General features: G+C 36.5%; 1 protein-coding gene and 1 pseudogene across 1 annotated transcript; both read right to left on the minus strand.

Annotated features, from left to right (window-relative positions):
* Window positions 1-12352: 12352 nt before the first annotated feature.
* LOC107874443 lies at window positions 12353-14021 on the minus strand (annotated as a pseudogene).
* A 168-nt stretch (window positions 14022-14189) lies between these two features.
* LOC107874442 lies at window positions 14190-15104 on the minus strand. The gene has a single exon (XM_016721229.1). It carries the CDS (start codon window positions 15102-15104, stop codon window positions 14190-14192), a length of 915 nt encoding a protein of 304 aa, XP_016576715.1.
* Window positions 15105-16778: the final 1674 nt, after the last annotated feature.

The raw sequence follows: 16778 nt of genomic DNA on the forward strand, positions 1-16778 counted from the left end.
TTGTTACTCCATACATAGCAGGCAATTTTAGAATCAGTCCTAAAGTCCTAGCAGAGCCCTTCTCAGTCTCTACCCTAGTGGGTAAAACCATCATACCCCGGTGGGTATACAGGAACTGCCCGGTTATGATATCTCTAAAATCCACATCAGCAAATTTAATGGAGTTAGAGATGACTAATTTTGATGTCATTCTCATCATGGATTGGCTTCATTCCTGATATGCTACAGTCGACTGCAAAAACAGGATAGTTCAGTTTCAGTTCCAGAATAAGCCCGTCCTAAAGTGGAAGGGTAGCATTTTAGCATTCAGAGGTCAATTTGTTTCCTACCTTCGGGCAAGGAAAATGATTTCTAAGGGGTGTGTGTATCATCTCGTGCATGTTCAAGATTCCAGTTCTGAATCTCCCAGCCTCGAAATAGTCCCTGTTGCTAATGAATACTCAGATATCTTTCTCGAAGATCTTCCAGGCATTCCTCCTGAAAGGGAAATAGACTTCGGCATAGACCTTCTTCCGAATACTCAACCTATTTCTATTCCTCTATACAGAATGGCACCAGCAGAACTCAAGGAACTGAAAAATCAGTTGAAGGATCTCTTAGATAAGGGATTCATTAGACCCAACGTTTCCCCATGGGGTGCTCTAGTGTTATTCGTGCGCAAGAAAGACGGTTCTCTCAGGATATGTATTGATTACTGTCAACTCAACAAGGTCACGGTCAAGAAAAGATATCCTCTTCCCAGGATTGATAATCTATTCAACCAACTTCATGGTGCTAGTTACTTCTCCAAGATAGACCTCAAATTAGGCTATCATCAGCTCAGAGTTAGAGAATGTGACATTCCAAAGATAGCTTTCCATAATCAGTATGGTCACTTTGAATTTTTAGTCATGTCATTTGGTCATACCAATGCTCCTGCAACTTTTATGAATTTGATGAACCGTGTCTTAAAGCAGTACTTGGACATGTTTGTCATAGTCTGTATAGATGATATTCTGGTCTATTCTCGCACAGAGCGTGATCATACAGACCATTTTAGGATTGTTCTTCAGACTCTCAGGGATCACCAGTTATTTGCTAAGTTTAGCAAGTGCAAATTTTGGCTAAGATCAATAGCATTCCTTGGCCATATTATTTCCGGTGATGGCATTAGAGTAGATTCTCAAAAAATCGAGGCAGTAAGAAACTGGCCCAGACTCGTATCTCTATCAGATATTAGGAGTTTCTTGGGTTTGGCTGGCTATTATAGATGGTTTGTTGAGGGATTTTCTTCTATTGCATCTCCCATGTACAGATTGAATCAGAAGAAAATTAAGTTTCAGTGGTCAGATTCATGCGAGAAGAGATTTCAAGAGTTAAAGACTCGACTCACCTCAGATCCAGTTCTAGCTATTCCAAATGGTTCAGACTATTTTGTAGTCTATTGTGACGCATCCAGAGTGGGTTTAGGTTGTTTCCTCATGCAGCATGGTAAGGTCATAGCCTACGCCTCCAGACAGTTAAAGCCACATGAGAAAAATTATCCTACTCATGATTTAGAGTTAGCAGCGATAGTTTTTGCCTTGAAGATTTGGAGGCATTATCTCTATGGAGTTCATGTAGATGTCTTCACAGACCATAAAAGCCTCCAGTATGTCTTTTCCTAAAAAGATCTCAATCTTCACCAGAGAAAGTGGTTAAAGCTCTTGAAGGATTACGACATGAGTGTTCTTTATCATCCAGGCAAGGCCAATATTGTGGCTGACGCTCTTAGTCGACTCTCCATGGGTAGTATTTCTCACGTTGAGGATAGTAAGAAAAATATGGCTCAGGAGATCCATCAGCTTGCCAGACTAGGCGTTCGCTTAGTCGATTCTTCAGAGGGTGGTGTATGTATTCATAGTAGTTCAAAGTCATCTCTAGTTTTTGAGGTAAAAGAGAAACAAGACAGGGATCCTAGCCTTGTCAAGCTCAAAGAGTCAGTTCAGAATCAGAAAGTCAAGGTTTTCTCCCAAGGAGGAGATGATGTTCTTCGTTGTCAGGGTCGTCTATGTGTTCCAGGTGTAGATGAATTGAGGCAGTAAATTCTTGTAGAAGCGCATGGTGCGTAATACTCTATTCATCCAGGGGCCATTAAGATGTACCGCGACATGCGGGAGATCTATTGGAGGAGTGGGATGAAGAGAGATGTTGCAGAGTTTATGGCTAAGTGCTCTACATGTCAGTAGGTTAAGATAGAGCATCGGAAACCTAGTTGTTCCATGCAAGAGTTCACCATTCCTACTTGGAAGTGGGAAGAAGTTAACATGGACTTCGTGATGGGTTTGCCTAGAACTCGTCATCAGCATAATTCAGTCTGGGTCATTATAGATAGAATGTCCATGTCAGCTCATTTCCTTTCTGTTCGTACTTCTTATTCCACTGAGAATTATGCCAAACTCTATATCAAGGAGTTAGTCAGGTTAAACGGTGTTCCACAATCTATCATCTCAGACAGAGGTACCCAGTTCACTTCTCACTTTTGGAAAGCATTCCAAAAGGGTCTCGGTACCCAAGTCCATCTCAACACAACATTTCATCCTCAGACAGATGGTCAAGCAGAGAGGACCATTCAGACTCTTGAAGATATGCTAAGGGCGTATGCAATTGACATTAAGGAAAGTTGGGACGAATGTTCCCAAGGGGGAGATATTGTAATACCCTACATGTTTCTGAGCTAAGAAGTGAATAAGTATTCCTACGTATGAAATCTCCTATCCTGTGATTCATACTTGAGTATATGACTTACAATGAATATCCTACTGATAGGATAGCTTATGATGCATTAAGCATGTTTATATGAGTCACTTAAGGTAATACAAGCTAAGAGTTTTTGAATCCATCAAGTTTTAGTGTTTGATTTGGAAAGGGTCAAATTTAAAGAGTATAAATCGATGTTAATGTGGTATTTTGGCTGATTTATACCCACCAAATTATAGAGAATTGAATTATCTTTCCAACGATACTAATTTCGCCTTAATCCAATACCCGAGCGAAACGTTATGCCCATTTTTGTGAGAGACACTAAGGATAGACGATTGATTAGGCGTCGCCCAACCAAACATAGGCGATTGGTTAGGTGACGCCCAACCTAGCTTAGGCAATCACTTGGGCGTCGCCTAAGTCAATTCCAGGTGCCAAAAACACTTCATTTTGAGTTATTTTAAGGGTAATTAAGTCTTTTAACACTCCTTACACGTCCCTAAACTTAACCTTACAAAATATATAGCTTCTAAACATATTACAACCTTATTATCATCTCAAATCTCATCATTCAAGAGCACTAAAAGAGAAAAACAACTAGGGTTACGTAACTAAGTTTGAAGATCTGATTTCAAGGAAATTCCTCCATCAATCATCAAGAATCTTCCTTCTAAGGTCTGTGTTGTGTTGATTTATGGATCCCTTTCATACATAAAGCTCAAAAACCCTCTTTTTCATTATAAAGTATGATTTCTATATTATTGGGTGTTGATGATCATGTAGTTGATATTGGGTGATTACCAAGATGGAATCTTTATATGTTTTTATGAATTCATGATATCATATGAGTTGGAAACATGTAAATTTGGTTGTTCATGATGTATAATTTGATGATTTCACCTATGCTTAAGATGTGCATGTAAGGTCTTTGATAAAATGCCTAAGAAACTAGAAATCATACAATATAGCTAAATTGTGACTAAGTGAAGGATTCATGATATGCCCTTACGTTCCAATGACTTCCATGTTGATAATGTGCCTTGTAAATGTTGTTGGAATACTCATGAACTATTCTTATGAGATTATGCTATGTTTACTTTCAAATCCTACTTATGAACAAGATGTATGATAACCATGCAATCCACATGAACTTCCATGCTATTGGTAAGTGTTGCCAATATGATTATGTAATGAACATGATATTAAGATTGTGCAAGTACTTCCATGTGATATGAAATTATTTCCATGCAATACATTGTTGATAACCATGCTTAGTATGAGATCCCTACTTATGATATTATTAATTTGTTGACTCTACTCTTATGATCAAGTCGGTCATGTGTATTAGTTTCCTTCCATCGATTCCTGGGGGTAGTTGTACCCAAAAAATATAGATGTGTGCCTAGTTCCATGCCATGTTTTACAATATCCGAACTCAAGCTATGATTTCATAAACTTCAATCAGTCATGTGACTCAGGAAAACCTCATGATCTTAGTCAGTTGTCAGATATCAGTAACATTCTTCCAGTCAATGGAATTCAGTAATATTAAGTTATGCACAGTCAATTATTCATGTCCAATCCCTCCAGATAGAAGTAGAGGTTAGCACCGAGTGAACCCAAGGATGGGAACTCACCCGCCAATTCAGGGTATGATTCTTAGTAGTCATCCTTGTGTTCCAGAACTACGTAGCCAGCGTAGGTTGAGACATCATAACCTTTCATATTAGGGTTGATGAGGTGGCTTAACCCATCAATTTATGGTTCCCATCGTTCTCATTGACTACCCGCCAGATAAGGGTCACTCACAGGCTGTCCTTACCCGTGGTATGATATTGATACCTCTCCAGTCGGGGCAGAGATTGGACCCTAGCTTAGCCATAATGGCATACATGGGGCATGTTGGTTAAACACTACTTCCCACAGTTTCAGTATCAGTCTCAGTAAAAGAACTCAGGGCGTTTTTCAGATTTTAGTATATACAGGATTGTCAGATACAGTCGTCCATGTTATCAGTTTCATTATTAGTCATGACAGTTATCAGTAAACCATGTATTAGCTTACAGGTCATGCTATCACGTATTCATGGTCCCAGTTTCTATATATGTGTGTTTGCACTCTCACGTTTATATTAGTCAGTCATTGTTGTTCATGCATGAAACCCTTTATGTTTAGCCTACCTTCCTCGTATACTCAGTACTCCAATTGTACTGACGCATTTAAGCTATGGTGCTTTCTTTTTACGTTACACCATAGGTTTCGAGACATGAGCTCCAGCCCAGCAGTAGCGGTAGTATTCCAGTCGTAGAGACACAGTGAGTCCTCATTGATTCGAGGACAATATGATTTGATTTATTTATTTATTTATTTATTCAGTTCAATTTTATGGAGTTAGTTGGAGACATGCTCCTTCAACTCCTTATTCAGATAATTTAGAGGCTTTCAGATTTATGTTCAGATTTACGTTCAGACTTAGCTTTCAGATTGAGTTGTTTTGGGTATTTTCACCCACATAATTTTATTCAGTTCAACCTTATGGCCTTACAGTTCTATGTATTCCGCACTATTATATCAGAATTTGCAGTATATAGGTACAGATATCAGTCATGGGTTAGCTTGTGATCCCTCGGGGTCATGAGCACCGTATAGCATTCTGGTTCAGCGAATCGGGGTGTTACACAAGTGGAGACTCTGAGTTTTGATAGTTAAAAGTCCTTTTCGAAAAAAATTCAAAATTCTGTCACTTTGATAATAAAAACCCTTTCAAACTTAAAATATAATCATTTTGGAGTTAAAAAAGGGGTGTGACAGCTCTGCGACTCTGCTGGGAATTTTTTAAAATTTGAGCTTAGTTTTGGATTTGTATCGGCTTCGTTTGACATTATGAGTGTATAAATATTGTTTGTGTTATCGTTTGTTGTTTATTTTATTATTGTTGAGTGATTACGTGCTACGTATGTATAGTTTTTCTCTTGTGTGTTACCGCTTTATATCTGGCATCATGTGCATAACCCGAGTCAATTCTTTCTGCAACAAGTCCTGGAGTGCACGTCCTGTACACAAACTCTAGTTGAGTCACCCTTATTTTAGGAGGTGGATCCGTCGGACGTATGGAGTGGGTGGAAAGCAAAGCAGCCACTATCGACCATATGCTCCCCCGAACGGCCTTGTTAGTAAACCTCAACGTAAGTCAACCTTTAGGTCATATTTATCTGCATCATATTGATACCTAGCGGGACCCACTTGGTCCTTTGCAGGAGACTCACCTCTGAAGCATCCCTATGTGGTAAATGTTGCATCTTTAAGGATAAAGTGGTCATTTGACGGACCAATTTGGGGAAAGCATATGTTAGAAGTAAAGTGTGTAGACAAGAAAAATTGAAAAAAGAGAGAGGAAAAAGAAAGAAAAAGTGTGTCGAAATGAAAAAAAAAAGAGTTTCGTAGTTTTTAGAATTTTTTATGGCTTTTGTTTTTCACCATCTAAAAATTTAAAAGATTTTTTTACCTTTCGCACTCATTTTCTCAAAAGAAACATCAAAAAGATTTTTCTTTGGTTCCTTTACCATGCATTCATAATTCGAAAACTTTCAAAAAAAAATTAATTAGAGTTTTTTATAAAGAAAAAAATGCAAAAAAAAAAAAAAATGGTAGAAGTTTTGTACATTTCATATAACTAAAATACCCAAAAAGAGTTTTCTTTCATAATTGTTGGTGTAAGTTTTATGTGAAGTGTCAAATTGAAAAACTCAAAAAGATTTTATTGACGTCTTTCATAGTTTGTCTGTAATCGCATCTCTCAGGTGAAGTCTTAGTTTGTTCTTTAATCCTTAATTGTCTAATCTGGACGAACTACGCACCCCTGATTCTCCTCTCTCGGGAGTGAGATACATAGGCTGCCCTACTAAGGGCTCGGTCCAACCAAATAAACAATCTAGATTCACCCAGTCAAAAAAAACTGGGGCATGAGTTAATCTTCATTGTTTGAGTCGATTCCAAAAGATGTAAGTCCTACCCCACTTCAAGTGTCGTTTGGGCCACATGCCATCCTTTCTTTCTAACCTATTAAAAAGCCAAGTTACAATCAAAAAAAGACCTTCAGATCATTCTTTGAGAATGTTAAGACTAAGCATGCAATGAATGTGATAATGCATTTTAGGAACTACTTGTCTTCCTTAGCAACAAGAATCGGGAGAGAAATAAAAAATGAGAGATTCTTATTGGTGAAAACTCTCACGGGCACCGTAAGACGATGGTAAGTTGAGAGAAATAAAAATGAAAGAGTTTTATTGTTGAAGACCCTCACAGGCACAATAAGACGACTGTGAGATGAGAGAAATTAAAATAAGAGAGTCTCAATTGTGAAAAACCCTCACAGACACCATAAGGCAATGGTGAACTGAGAAAAAAGAAAATGAGAGAGGCTTGTTGGAAAAAACCCTTCAAGGTGTCACTAACCGAATGAGGTATTAAATGAAATTTACCTAAAGAAACAACTCAGTTTCATGGCCATTAACTCAACAACTATTGGTAGAAAGTTTGTATGGAAAGATCAGGCAGCTTAATCCAAAATGCATGGCATAATCATTAGAGTTAACTGTCATTTCTAGATAAATTTTTCATTTCTTTGTTTCAAATGGGGACATTCATTGTCTTTTCTTTATTCTTTAGTTTTTATTTTGTTTTCTTGAGTCAGTTGTCCAAATAAAAGTCATCGTCATTTTCCCTTGTCTTTGAGTCAAGTCTATTTCAAAACAAATGAGAAAAGATTTCAAAACTGGTTACCAGCTTCTTCAATTGCGCAATGCCAGACAAAAGGCCAACACTTGAAAGAGACATGATTGTGAGCCGAAATAAGACATGCAGAAATTTTTGTCAACTAATAAGTCTGGCAACTCATGGAAATACCAAGGTTCAAAGGGTTTATCTGAGAAGCACGGCAAAGCAAAGATACTGTGTTTGTTTCAGAGTCACTCTTAATAATCTGAGTTTGGGTCAATGATGCAGAAAGTCAGTGACATATGCTAATGGTTGGACGAAAGGTTAAATGTGACAAGGGCAAGAGCAATTGTTGCAAAAGCTAAAGCTACAAACCAGCCACCATGTTTTTTCTCTCTCAAACTGTCTTCATTCTCAAGTTTTCACTGGGTGCGGGTGGGTATGATTTGTGGTTGAGAATTTAGAGAGCGATTAGTGTGTGCTCATCCATGAGAATTAAATGGAAGTGAGTGTGTGTTGTGGTGTGAGACGATCGAAGGAGTGGTGTTAGTGTGTGTTTTCCCGGAGAAGAAAAAAAGAGCAAAAATGGAGGTGTTTTCCTCCTCTGTTTTCTTGCTTCTTTGATAAAAACGTGACCCCCTACCCCCAACCTTTCTTACGTGAACTAATGGACAAAAAAAAGAATATATTTTAATACACTACAAAGGACCTACAGAAAGTTATATATCAAAATAATACAAAAACAATGGGACCCACACCCATAGGGATTATTCGGTGAATATATAGATATACAGCATACGCACACCGGGGGGAACCCATTCTTTTTTCATTATCATCATCATCTCATCCTCTCCATAAGAAAACTGACCATCATCTTCTTCTTCTCATTAAATACATATGTCCATACACACATAATCACAGAGAGAGGAACACTGCCATTCACGAAAAAACACACAGATATCCATACTAGAGAACACAAAAATTCATCTTCTTCTTCACACACACTCACCTTACCAAGAATGCACACACACATATAATTTCCATCAAGAAAGAGAGTGAAATCGAGTGAGGGAGAGAGATAGCGAGACAAAGGATATTGATATTGAGAAATCGAGAGCGGGGAAGGTTGTGTCTGATTACTACTCTGGCAATCGCATCGCCGAAAAATGTCGAGGCATGCTAAAGGTCGCCGAAAATGGTTGTTTTGGTCTATTCCAGGTATTACAGGTTTAAAAATCCATGAAAGTGTTGAAATTCCCCAAAATATCCTCTGTTTTTCATTTTTTTTTAGCTGAATCTAGCCAAAAACAGCGAGCTTCACTGAAATCTGTTTTGGTCTGTCATTTTTTGCCTTCGTCTGAGCTCACCGGAGTTCGAATTGTGCGGGTGTCAGTTTTCTATTGGATTTTTAGGGAGGTTTTGTGTTGATGATTTTCTTCTTGATTTGAAATCTGTTCGGATGGTAATTTTGGGACACTGATTTGGTCTGTTCGTTGTTGGGGTTCTCCGTTCGAGGATTTCGGCTTCCGATCTTCTTTATTATCAACGAAAACATTCTACAAAGGTTCATTTCTTTAACCTTTTATCTTGATTTTGCTGAATTGTTTGTGATTATGTGTGGGTTGATCATGATTGTTGGATTTTGTTGATCTTATGATTATGTGCTTGACGATGCTATTTTGGCCATATCTAAAACAAATTTGAATAATTTTGATGTTGTGATTTATAAAAAGGAAGTTGGGGAGTGGGAATTAAAAAATTGACAAACAGGGTAGATTCGGATTAATTTTGATTTATTGTCGATATGAAACGTGATAGAATTATGATGTGTTGAAATGGATAGGCAAATAGTAGGTTCGGGAAGGCAAATTTAGAACTTTTGGATTGCTTAATGTTTAAAATGTTTGTTGAATGGTTTTATTTTATGAATTTGGATCGATTGTATTCATTCGCCAGGGAATACCCCGAGGTCACATTTGTATTTATTCACCGGGGAATGCCCCGACGTATCATGTACTTGGAGGACGCCTGTGATGAAGGCCCGAAGTATTGGGTAAGGCATTAGAGCGTAGTTTGGTATTAGTGTAGGTTAGCGTAGGTTTACTTTTCAGTACCTTTTTCATTTCGGGTTGTAATAATTGGACTGTATACTATATTTTGGGATTCATTTGTTTTGTTTGTTTGATTGATTGTTTTATGTGTTTTGTGTGGTTTATACATTTGTAGTGTCAAATTAGCCGATATACTCAGCCAAGCGACGGATCGAGGGGTGCCTAAACCCCTCGGTCAATAGAATTCCTTAACCGGAATCTCTGTTCGCAAACCAGTTTTAAAGAGTCAAAAACAGTTTTGAAAAAGGATTTCCAAAGGTGACTTGGCACACCCGATTATGCCAAGTGGCGACTCTGAGTTTTGATAGTTAAAAGTCCTTTTCGAAACAAATTTTTAATATTTTATCACTTTAATAATAAAAACGCTTTTGAACTTAAAATATAATCTTTTTTGAGTTAGAAAAGGGGTGTGACAGATAGCAATGGGCATTACTAGTATTACTCAGAGAGTATGATCTTGAAAGAATATTATCGTCATATACAACTATAAAATAATACTGACAGTCACACGCTTATAATTATCATTGCACAAAAACTCTGTAGAAGTTGAATTAAAAATTGAGGTCGAGTTTAGGGGCGGCTCAAACATATTGGTGGCCTAAGGTAAAAATTAAAAGAGACCTTAAATATTTTTAAAAAGTACTTTTTTTAATGAAGTCTATATTTTAAATTTTAAGATGCAAAGTTGTTAATATTATAGTCGATTCTTCTAATAATTTTTTTCGTTAATATAACTAATCCCTCTAATCTTTCTTGAGGCATAGTACTTTAAATATATCAAAAAATTTCTAATAATTTTTTACTTTTATATAAGAAAGTTATGTTTTTCTATAAAATATTTAATAATTCCTAATAAAAAATCATAATCTATTATTACTAAAAAAAAATGATGCCCTCCAAATTTGGAGGCCTTAAGGTTGCCTGTTTTTTGAATGGATAGAGCCGGCCCTAAGTTTCATTTATGTATAACAAGCTTAATTCAAGCTTATGCTTGCAGTGGTAGAAGCATAAGTAAGGTTGATGCCAACACTTATGGTGGGGTAGAAGGTTGTTGCCACCAGCTTAGTATTATGCTGCTAATGCAATTTCGGTGACAGAGAACGAGAGCCAGTAGGTGGTGAAGATCTGAACAAGACAATATGAGATTGCAAAGTTTATTATTATGAGTAGTTATTTGATAAGTATCCTCATCATAATTAGATATACTCTAATTAAAAGGTGATCCGACTAAAATTGTGTCAAAGTCTTACTAGTTGTAATTGATTGAAGTTAATATTCTTTAGATTAGTTGAGATACCTTTCATTTCAGAAATTGGTTTATTGGAGAAAAAAACCAAATTATATCTTTCATTGCAGTAGTTCGCAAATCTTTACTTTTATGTAAACCGCACTCACTGTAACGGCGTACCTATGCATGATTGGTCATTGAGAAAATACAAACATACCATATATAATTAGTTTTTTTATGACCAATAGTTAGAGGATACAAATAATTAGGTTCACAAGACTTAAATAAATTATCCTTCATATATAAATACAACAATAGCACTAACATAAATAGTTGAACTAAAGCATCTATTCTGATAATTAAGAAATGCTATTAATGACATGGTAACAAAGTAGTAACAAAAAAAGATAAAAGCAGTACATGCTGAATCAATATCATAAGGATGCCCATCATTAGTGGCGGAGCCAGAATTTTCACTGAGGGGTTGAGAAGTAAATATACGAACTAGTCAAAGGGGTTCAACATCTACTATATATACATAAAAATATTTTTGACCATATAAAAATAGTATAATTTTTCGACGAAGGAGGTTCTGATGAACCCTCTAAATTGTATGTATATCCGCCACTGCGCCATCATCCTCTTCTCCAACATTGCTCTCATTAACACCAGCTTCATTTAGAACTTTTTCTTCAACTTGGTCATTGAAATATTTCTTTCTTTTGTCAAGTTTAATCCTTTTAAAATCAAATAGATTTAGAAACCTTAAGTTTCTCTTGTGTCAAATTCGTAGATACTTTTTTCCTCAACAAGTTGGTAGAATGGGTTCTCCATTTCCTTCTCCTTAGCCATTTTCTTTATTTTCCAAATATATTATTCCACAACATTCACTTTTCCGTGAAGGTATGTTTCATATTTAACTAAACTTTTTTGCCGTTGGTCCTCTGAGCAAGAATAATAGCCATTTACTGTCCTATTAGCATGGGTTAAACCTGGATAAGCAAAAGCATTGGTTTCTCCCAGAGTAAAAGCAATTAACAGACTTTTGTATCAAATAAAACACACTAATCTTCCCTAAAATGATATTTCTCGCACTCTCCTTGAGATTCCTAGTATTCCTACGCCTCTTTCTTGTCATGTCACTCATTTTATAAGTGACATGACAAAAAAAGGCATAGGAATACTAGGAATCTCAATGAGAGTACGGGAAAATTCATTTTAGACAAAGATTAGCGTCACTGTGTAAGAAAGCACAAGAACTGTTGGTTTAAAACTGTTAAAGGGAAACAACACAGGAATTCAATTTAAAGGCTTGACACAGAAACAGAGATGAAGTTTAAAGAGAATATGCGGAGCCGGTTGATTTTCTCTTGTAAAGCTTATTTTTATTGATCATAAAATTAGCAACTTAAATAGTTGCTATTACAACTAAAAATCAAACAAAGAAATAACCTACTTCTACCAAAATTAAAATAACTAATTAGTTTCCTACCAAAGATAGGACTCCTAATTTAACTAGGATTGTACTTAAAAAATTGCTGGAGAAAACAGAAAAAATAGTTACATTCTTAAAGCAACTTTCAACACTCCTCCTTGCTTTATGAAATGCAAACACCAATTTTCTGTCTGAGAAGCTCGGATTTGCTGACATCAACTTCAAGGCCACCCCGCCCAGCAGCTTTGAGATGACAATCCAAAACTTTTGGGTTTACGCAGATGACTTGTTGCCCCTTTCGATATTGGATTAACTCTAAGACCTGAAGGGTGGACAAAACATCTTCTACCTTGATGGCTATCATGTCACTTAGTTCCTTAATAGATATATTGCCCTTGAGCTTTTTCAATATATCCAGAAGTATATGCGTCCAGTAACCCCTATAGCTCAACATTCCTAAGTCAGAAAATGGTCTTTCTGGTGTGCCCACTTTACCTTCTTTCTTTGAAAGTTCATATAGAAATGTAATTATGAATTTCCCATAGCCTTTCCTATGATAAGGTGGAAGTGTCAGAATACAATCTAAGTTATAAAACTCTTCTGAATGCTTTTCCTTTGAAAAGTAACCAACCATATGGCAACCTCGGTCGTCACATTCACGAAGCACATAAAAGAGGAATAGGTTAACATCATAATGCAGAGTCTTATGATCAAGAAACAATTTGGCCCAGTAGCAATGATTTTGCCCATAAACCTTGTTCTTTTTGCCATCAACCTCAAACATTGACAGTGTACCACTTCTATAGATCTCATCACTTGGAGGATGCTTAAGATCACATTTCCTCATGTGCCTCTGAAACTGCTCTTTGCGTTTCATAAAATTGAGACAAAACTCACAAAAGAACAGTTTCGAGCAATCATTGTATTCTGGAGTAAATGGCGAGAAGTACCATGTTTTAATCTCATATCTTCCAAATTATATTGTAGCAATGTTCTTGAATTTTGTGAACTCTTCGTGCTCTCGTAAACTAGCTGTATCAAGCTCCTCATGGCCCTCGACATGAATCTCATCAATTTTACATTTCTGGTGGCATGTCATTTTTAAACTTGTCACCTTATCCTCAACCCTCTCATCCATAACAGTCTCTACCAAATTAAGATCAAGTTGTTCAAGTTTAACCCACTCATCAAGTCTCCAGTTGAATTCAGTAGCAACTATTAAACTAAAATCCTTATAGTCGGATGTAAAATCAAAACTTGAACTTTCTGTTTTAACAGACTTATCCTTATCTAGATCATCAGGATTAAAGTCATCATCTTCTGAGTCTTCAAAGAAAAGCCCCAAGATCCCATCATCTTTAGGAGGGGCTTCTGCCAGCTCTTCAGATGCAGTAGCAGCAGCTTCCTTGGGATATACTTTCTCCCAGCTGTCAGTGATGAAAAGGTCTGTTCCTTAAAGATCATTAAGCAAGTCAATGCAGTCAACTTTGCAATCACAACCAGGACAAAGCCAGCCTTCATCATTAGGTGGAATGTCTTCTTTTAGCAGAAGTGGCTCCACACACAACTCGTGAAATCCACGTTCTTCTTCCAATGGATTTAATGAGAAACTTCTGTCGCTTATTTTGACTTTAAATAGGTCTTGTCCAGATGCTTCCTTGATCAAGCAGTGTTTATCTTCGAAATACAATTTGAAACCTTTTTCTAATAACTGACCAACACTTAACAAGTTCTGGTCCAAATCGGGTACATAAAGAACATCAAAAATTGTTTTTGTGCCCGATTGTGTTTTAATTGTAATGGTTCTCATTCCTTTTGCTGGAATATAACCACCATGGCCGATTCTAAATTTTGTAACTTTAGTAGGGCTCAAATATTTAAAAATGTATTTATTGCAAGTCATATGATTTAGGCATCCGCTATCGATCAGCGATGAATCGCTTAAGACACTACTTGTTAAACATGATGCGACAAAGAGTTAATCTTCTTCCTGTTCATCAACAACTCGAGCCTCTGTATCTTGTTGCTGAGTTTTGTTCTTGCAGATTATCGCTTCATGCCCAAGCTTATTATACTTAGCGCACTTGGCATCAGGCCTTTCCCAACACTTAAAAGGTGCATATCCGAGCTTGCCGTAATTCTTACAAGGAGGGTAGTTTCTTTTGAAACCACCTGTTTTATTTTTGTTGCTATGCGCTGCACCTTCTCCATCAGTTGGTTGGTGCTTATTATTCTCCTTCTTCTTAGAACGTCTATCATCGTGATGCTTAGCTGGTAAGGCACCTTCGACAGCTCCTCCTTGTCTCATAACACGTTGTTGCTCTTGCGCTTGAAAAGCACTTAAGAGCTCTGCAAGTGTTATCTTGGACAAGTCCTTAGTATTTTCTAAGATTGTTATGGTAGCTTCAAATCTTTTAGGTGTTGTTACTAGGATTTTCTCAATGATCCTTGAATTATTGAAAGCGGAACCCAACAATCTGATGCGATTTGCTAAATTAAGGAGTCTATCAGAGTACTCCTTTATGGTTTCGCTTTCTTTCATCCTTTGCAGCTCAAACTCACATACCAGATTCAATACTTGCATCCCTCGAATCCTTTCATATCCTTCATACTCAGTCTTGAGATAATCCCATACCTCTTTCGCTGATTCCAGAGACATGATACGAGTAAAGATATTAGATGAAACTGTAGTAAATAAGCATGCCAATGCCTTTGATTTTCTGGTTTTCCTCTCCTTGTGAGTTTTAATCTGCGCCACCATGGGATTGTCTGACAAGAGAGCTATCTCGTATTCATCTTCAAAAGCTTCCCAGAAATCCAAAGCTTGTAGATATATCCTCATTCTAACTGCCCAGATTTGATAACTTTCTCCATCGAAAGTTGGTGGTGCCATTGAGGAAAAATTTGTTTCTCTGTTCATGATATCCACTGGATCAGATTGATGCAAACACTCATAGGTCCCTTAAGATTCAAGCTTTGATACCAATTGTTGGTTTAAAACCGTTAAAGGGAAACAACATAGGAATTCAATTTAAAGGCTGGCCGCAGAAACAGAGATGAAGTTTAAAAAGAATATGCAGAGCCGGTTGATTTTCTCTTATAAAGCTTATTTTTATTGATCATAAAATTAGCAACTTAAATACTTGCTATTACAACTAAAAATAGGACAAAGAAATAACCTACTTCTACCAAAATTAAAATAACTAATTAGTTTCCTACCAAAGATAGGACTCCTAATTTAACTAAGATTGTACTTAAAAAAATTGCTGGAGAAAACAGAAAAAATAATTTCATTCTTAAAGTAACTTTCAACAAGAACTTTCTATTTTATGTGATACAAAAGTCAGTGTAATTGCTTTTACTACGGGATAAACTAATGCTTTGGCTTGGTCGTGTTTAACTCAGGCTAATGAGATATTAAATGGCTATTTTGCTTCCACTGAGAACCAATGGCAATAAAGTCAAAAAAAACATGTGTCAAGAATGAACCTTGGGCCTAACTCAACCTCAAAAGCTAGCTTAAGAGGTGAGGATTACCCAAGTCCATATAAGCAAATCACTAGTCCATTCCCCAACCAATGTGGAACTTTTTTACCCACTCTAACAACATGAAACCTACCATCAAGAAAAAGGAAATGTTTTGGAAAAATAAATTTAAAAAATAGAGAAAATGGCTGAGAAGGAGGAAATGCAGAACCTCTTCAACCAACTTGCTGAGGGAATAAGCATATACGAATTGGATGCAAGAGAAACAAAAGGTTTGGTAAAGCCATTTGATGTTAAGCAGGGTAAACTTGGCAAAAGGAAGAAATAATTAATGAACAAGTTGATGAGAATGTTCCAAATAAAACCCGTGCTAATGATAACAATGCTTGAGAAGAGAATGATGGGCATCCTTAGGATGTCGATTGAGCATGTACTACTTTTCTCTTTCTCAATCACTATTCAGTCACATTGTCTTTAATAGTATTTTTCAGTTATATGATAGTTGTTGGTAGCTCAACTGTTTATGTTATCGATGTTGTTTTAATAATTTATGAAGGAAGACATTTAAGTTCGGTGAATGTAATTATTTGTACGCTCTAACTATTCATCATAATAAACACTTATTATATGTGGTTTGTTCCTAGTTTCTCAATGACCCATCATGCATAAGTACGCCGTTAGAGGGGGAGATTTACATAAAAGTAAAGATTTGTGAATTACAAGAATGAAAGGTATAATTTGTAGTTTTTCTCCAATAAGCCTATTTCTAAAATGAATGATAAGCTCAACCAATCTAAAGAATATATACTTCGATAGAAAGACTTTGACACAATTTAAGTCAGATCACTTATGAATTAGTATTTCACTAATTGGGATGAGGATACTTAGCAAATAACTACTCATAAAAATAAACTTTGGGATCACATATTGTCTTGTTCAATTCTTCACCACCCACTGGTTTTTTTTTCTCTATCACCGACCCTCCATTCACAACATAAGATAAAGTTGGTGGCAACAACCTTCTACACGTTCAAAAGCACATAGTGTAATGGGAAGAAGCCATGAGCTTGAATTAAGCATG

Source organism: Capsicum annuum, chromosome 6, assembly GCF_002878395.1.
Source record: "Capsicum annuum cultivar UCD-10X-F1 chromosome 6, UCD10Xv1.1, whole genome shotgun sequence".
Lineage (NCBI taxonomy): Eukaryota > Viridiplantae > Streptophyta > Magnoliopsida > Solanales > Solanaceae > Capsicum > Capsicum annuum.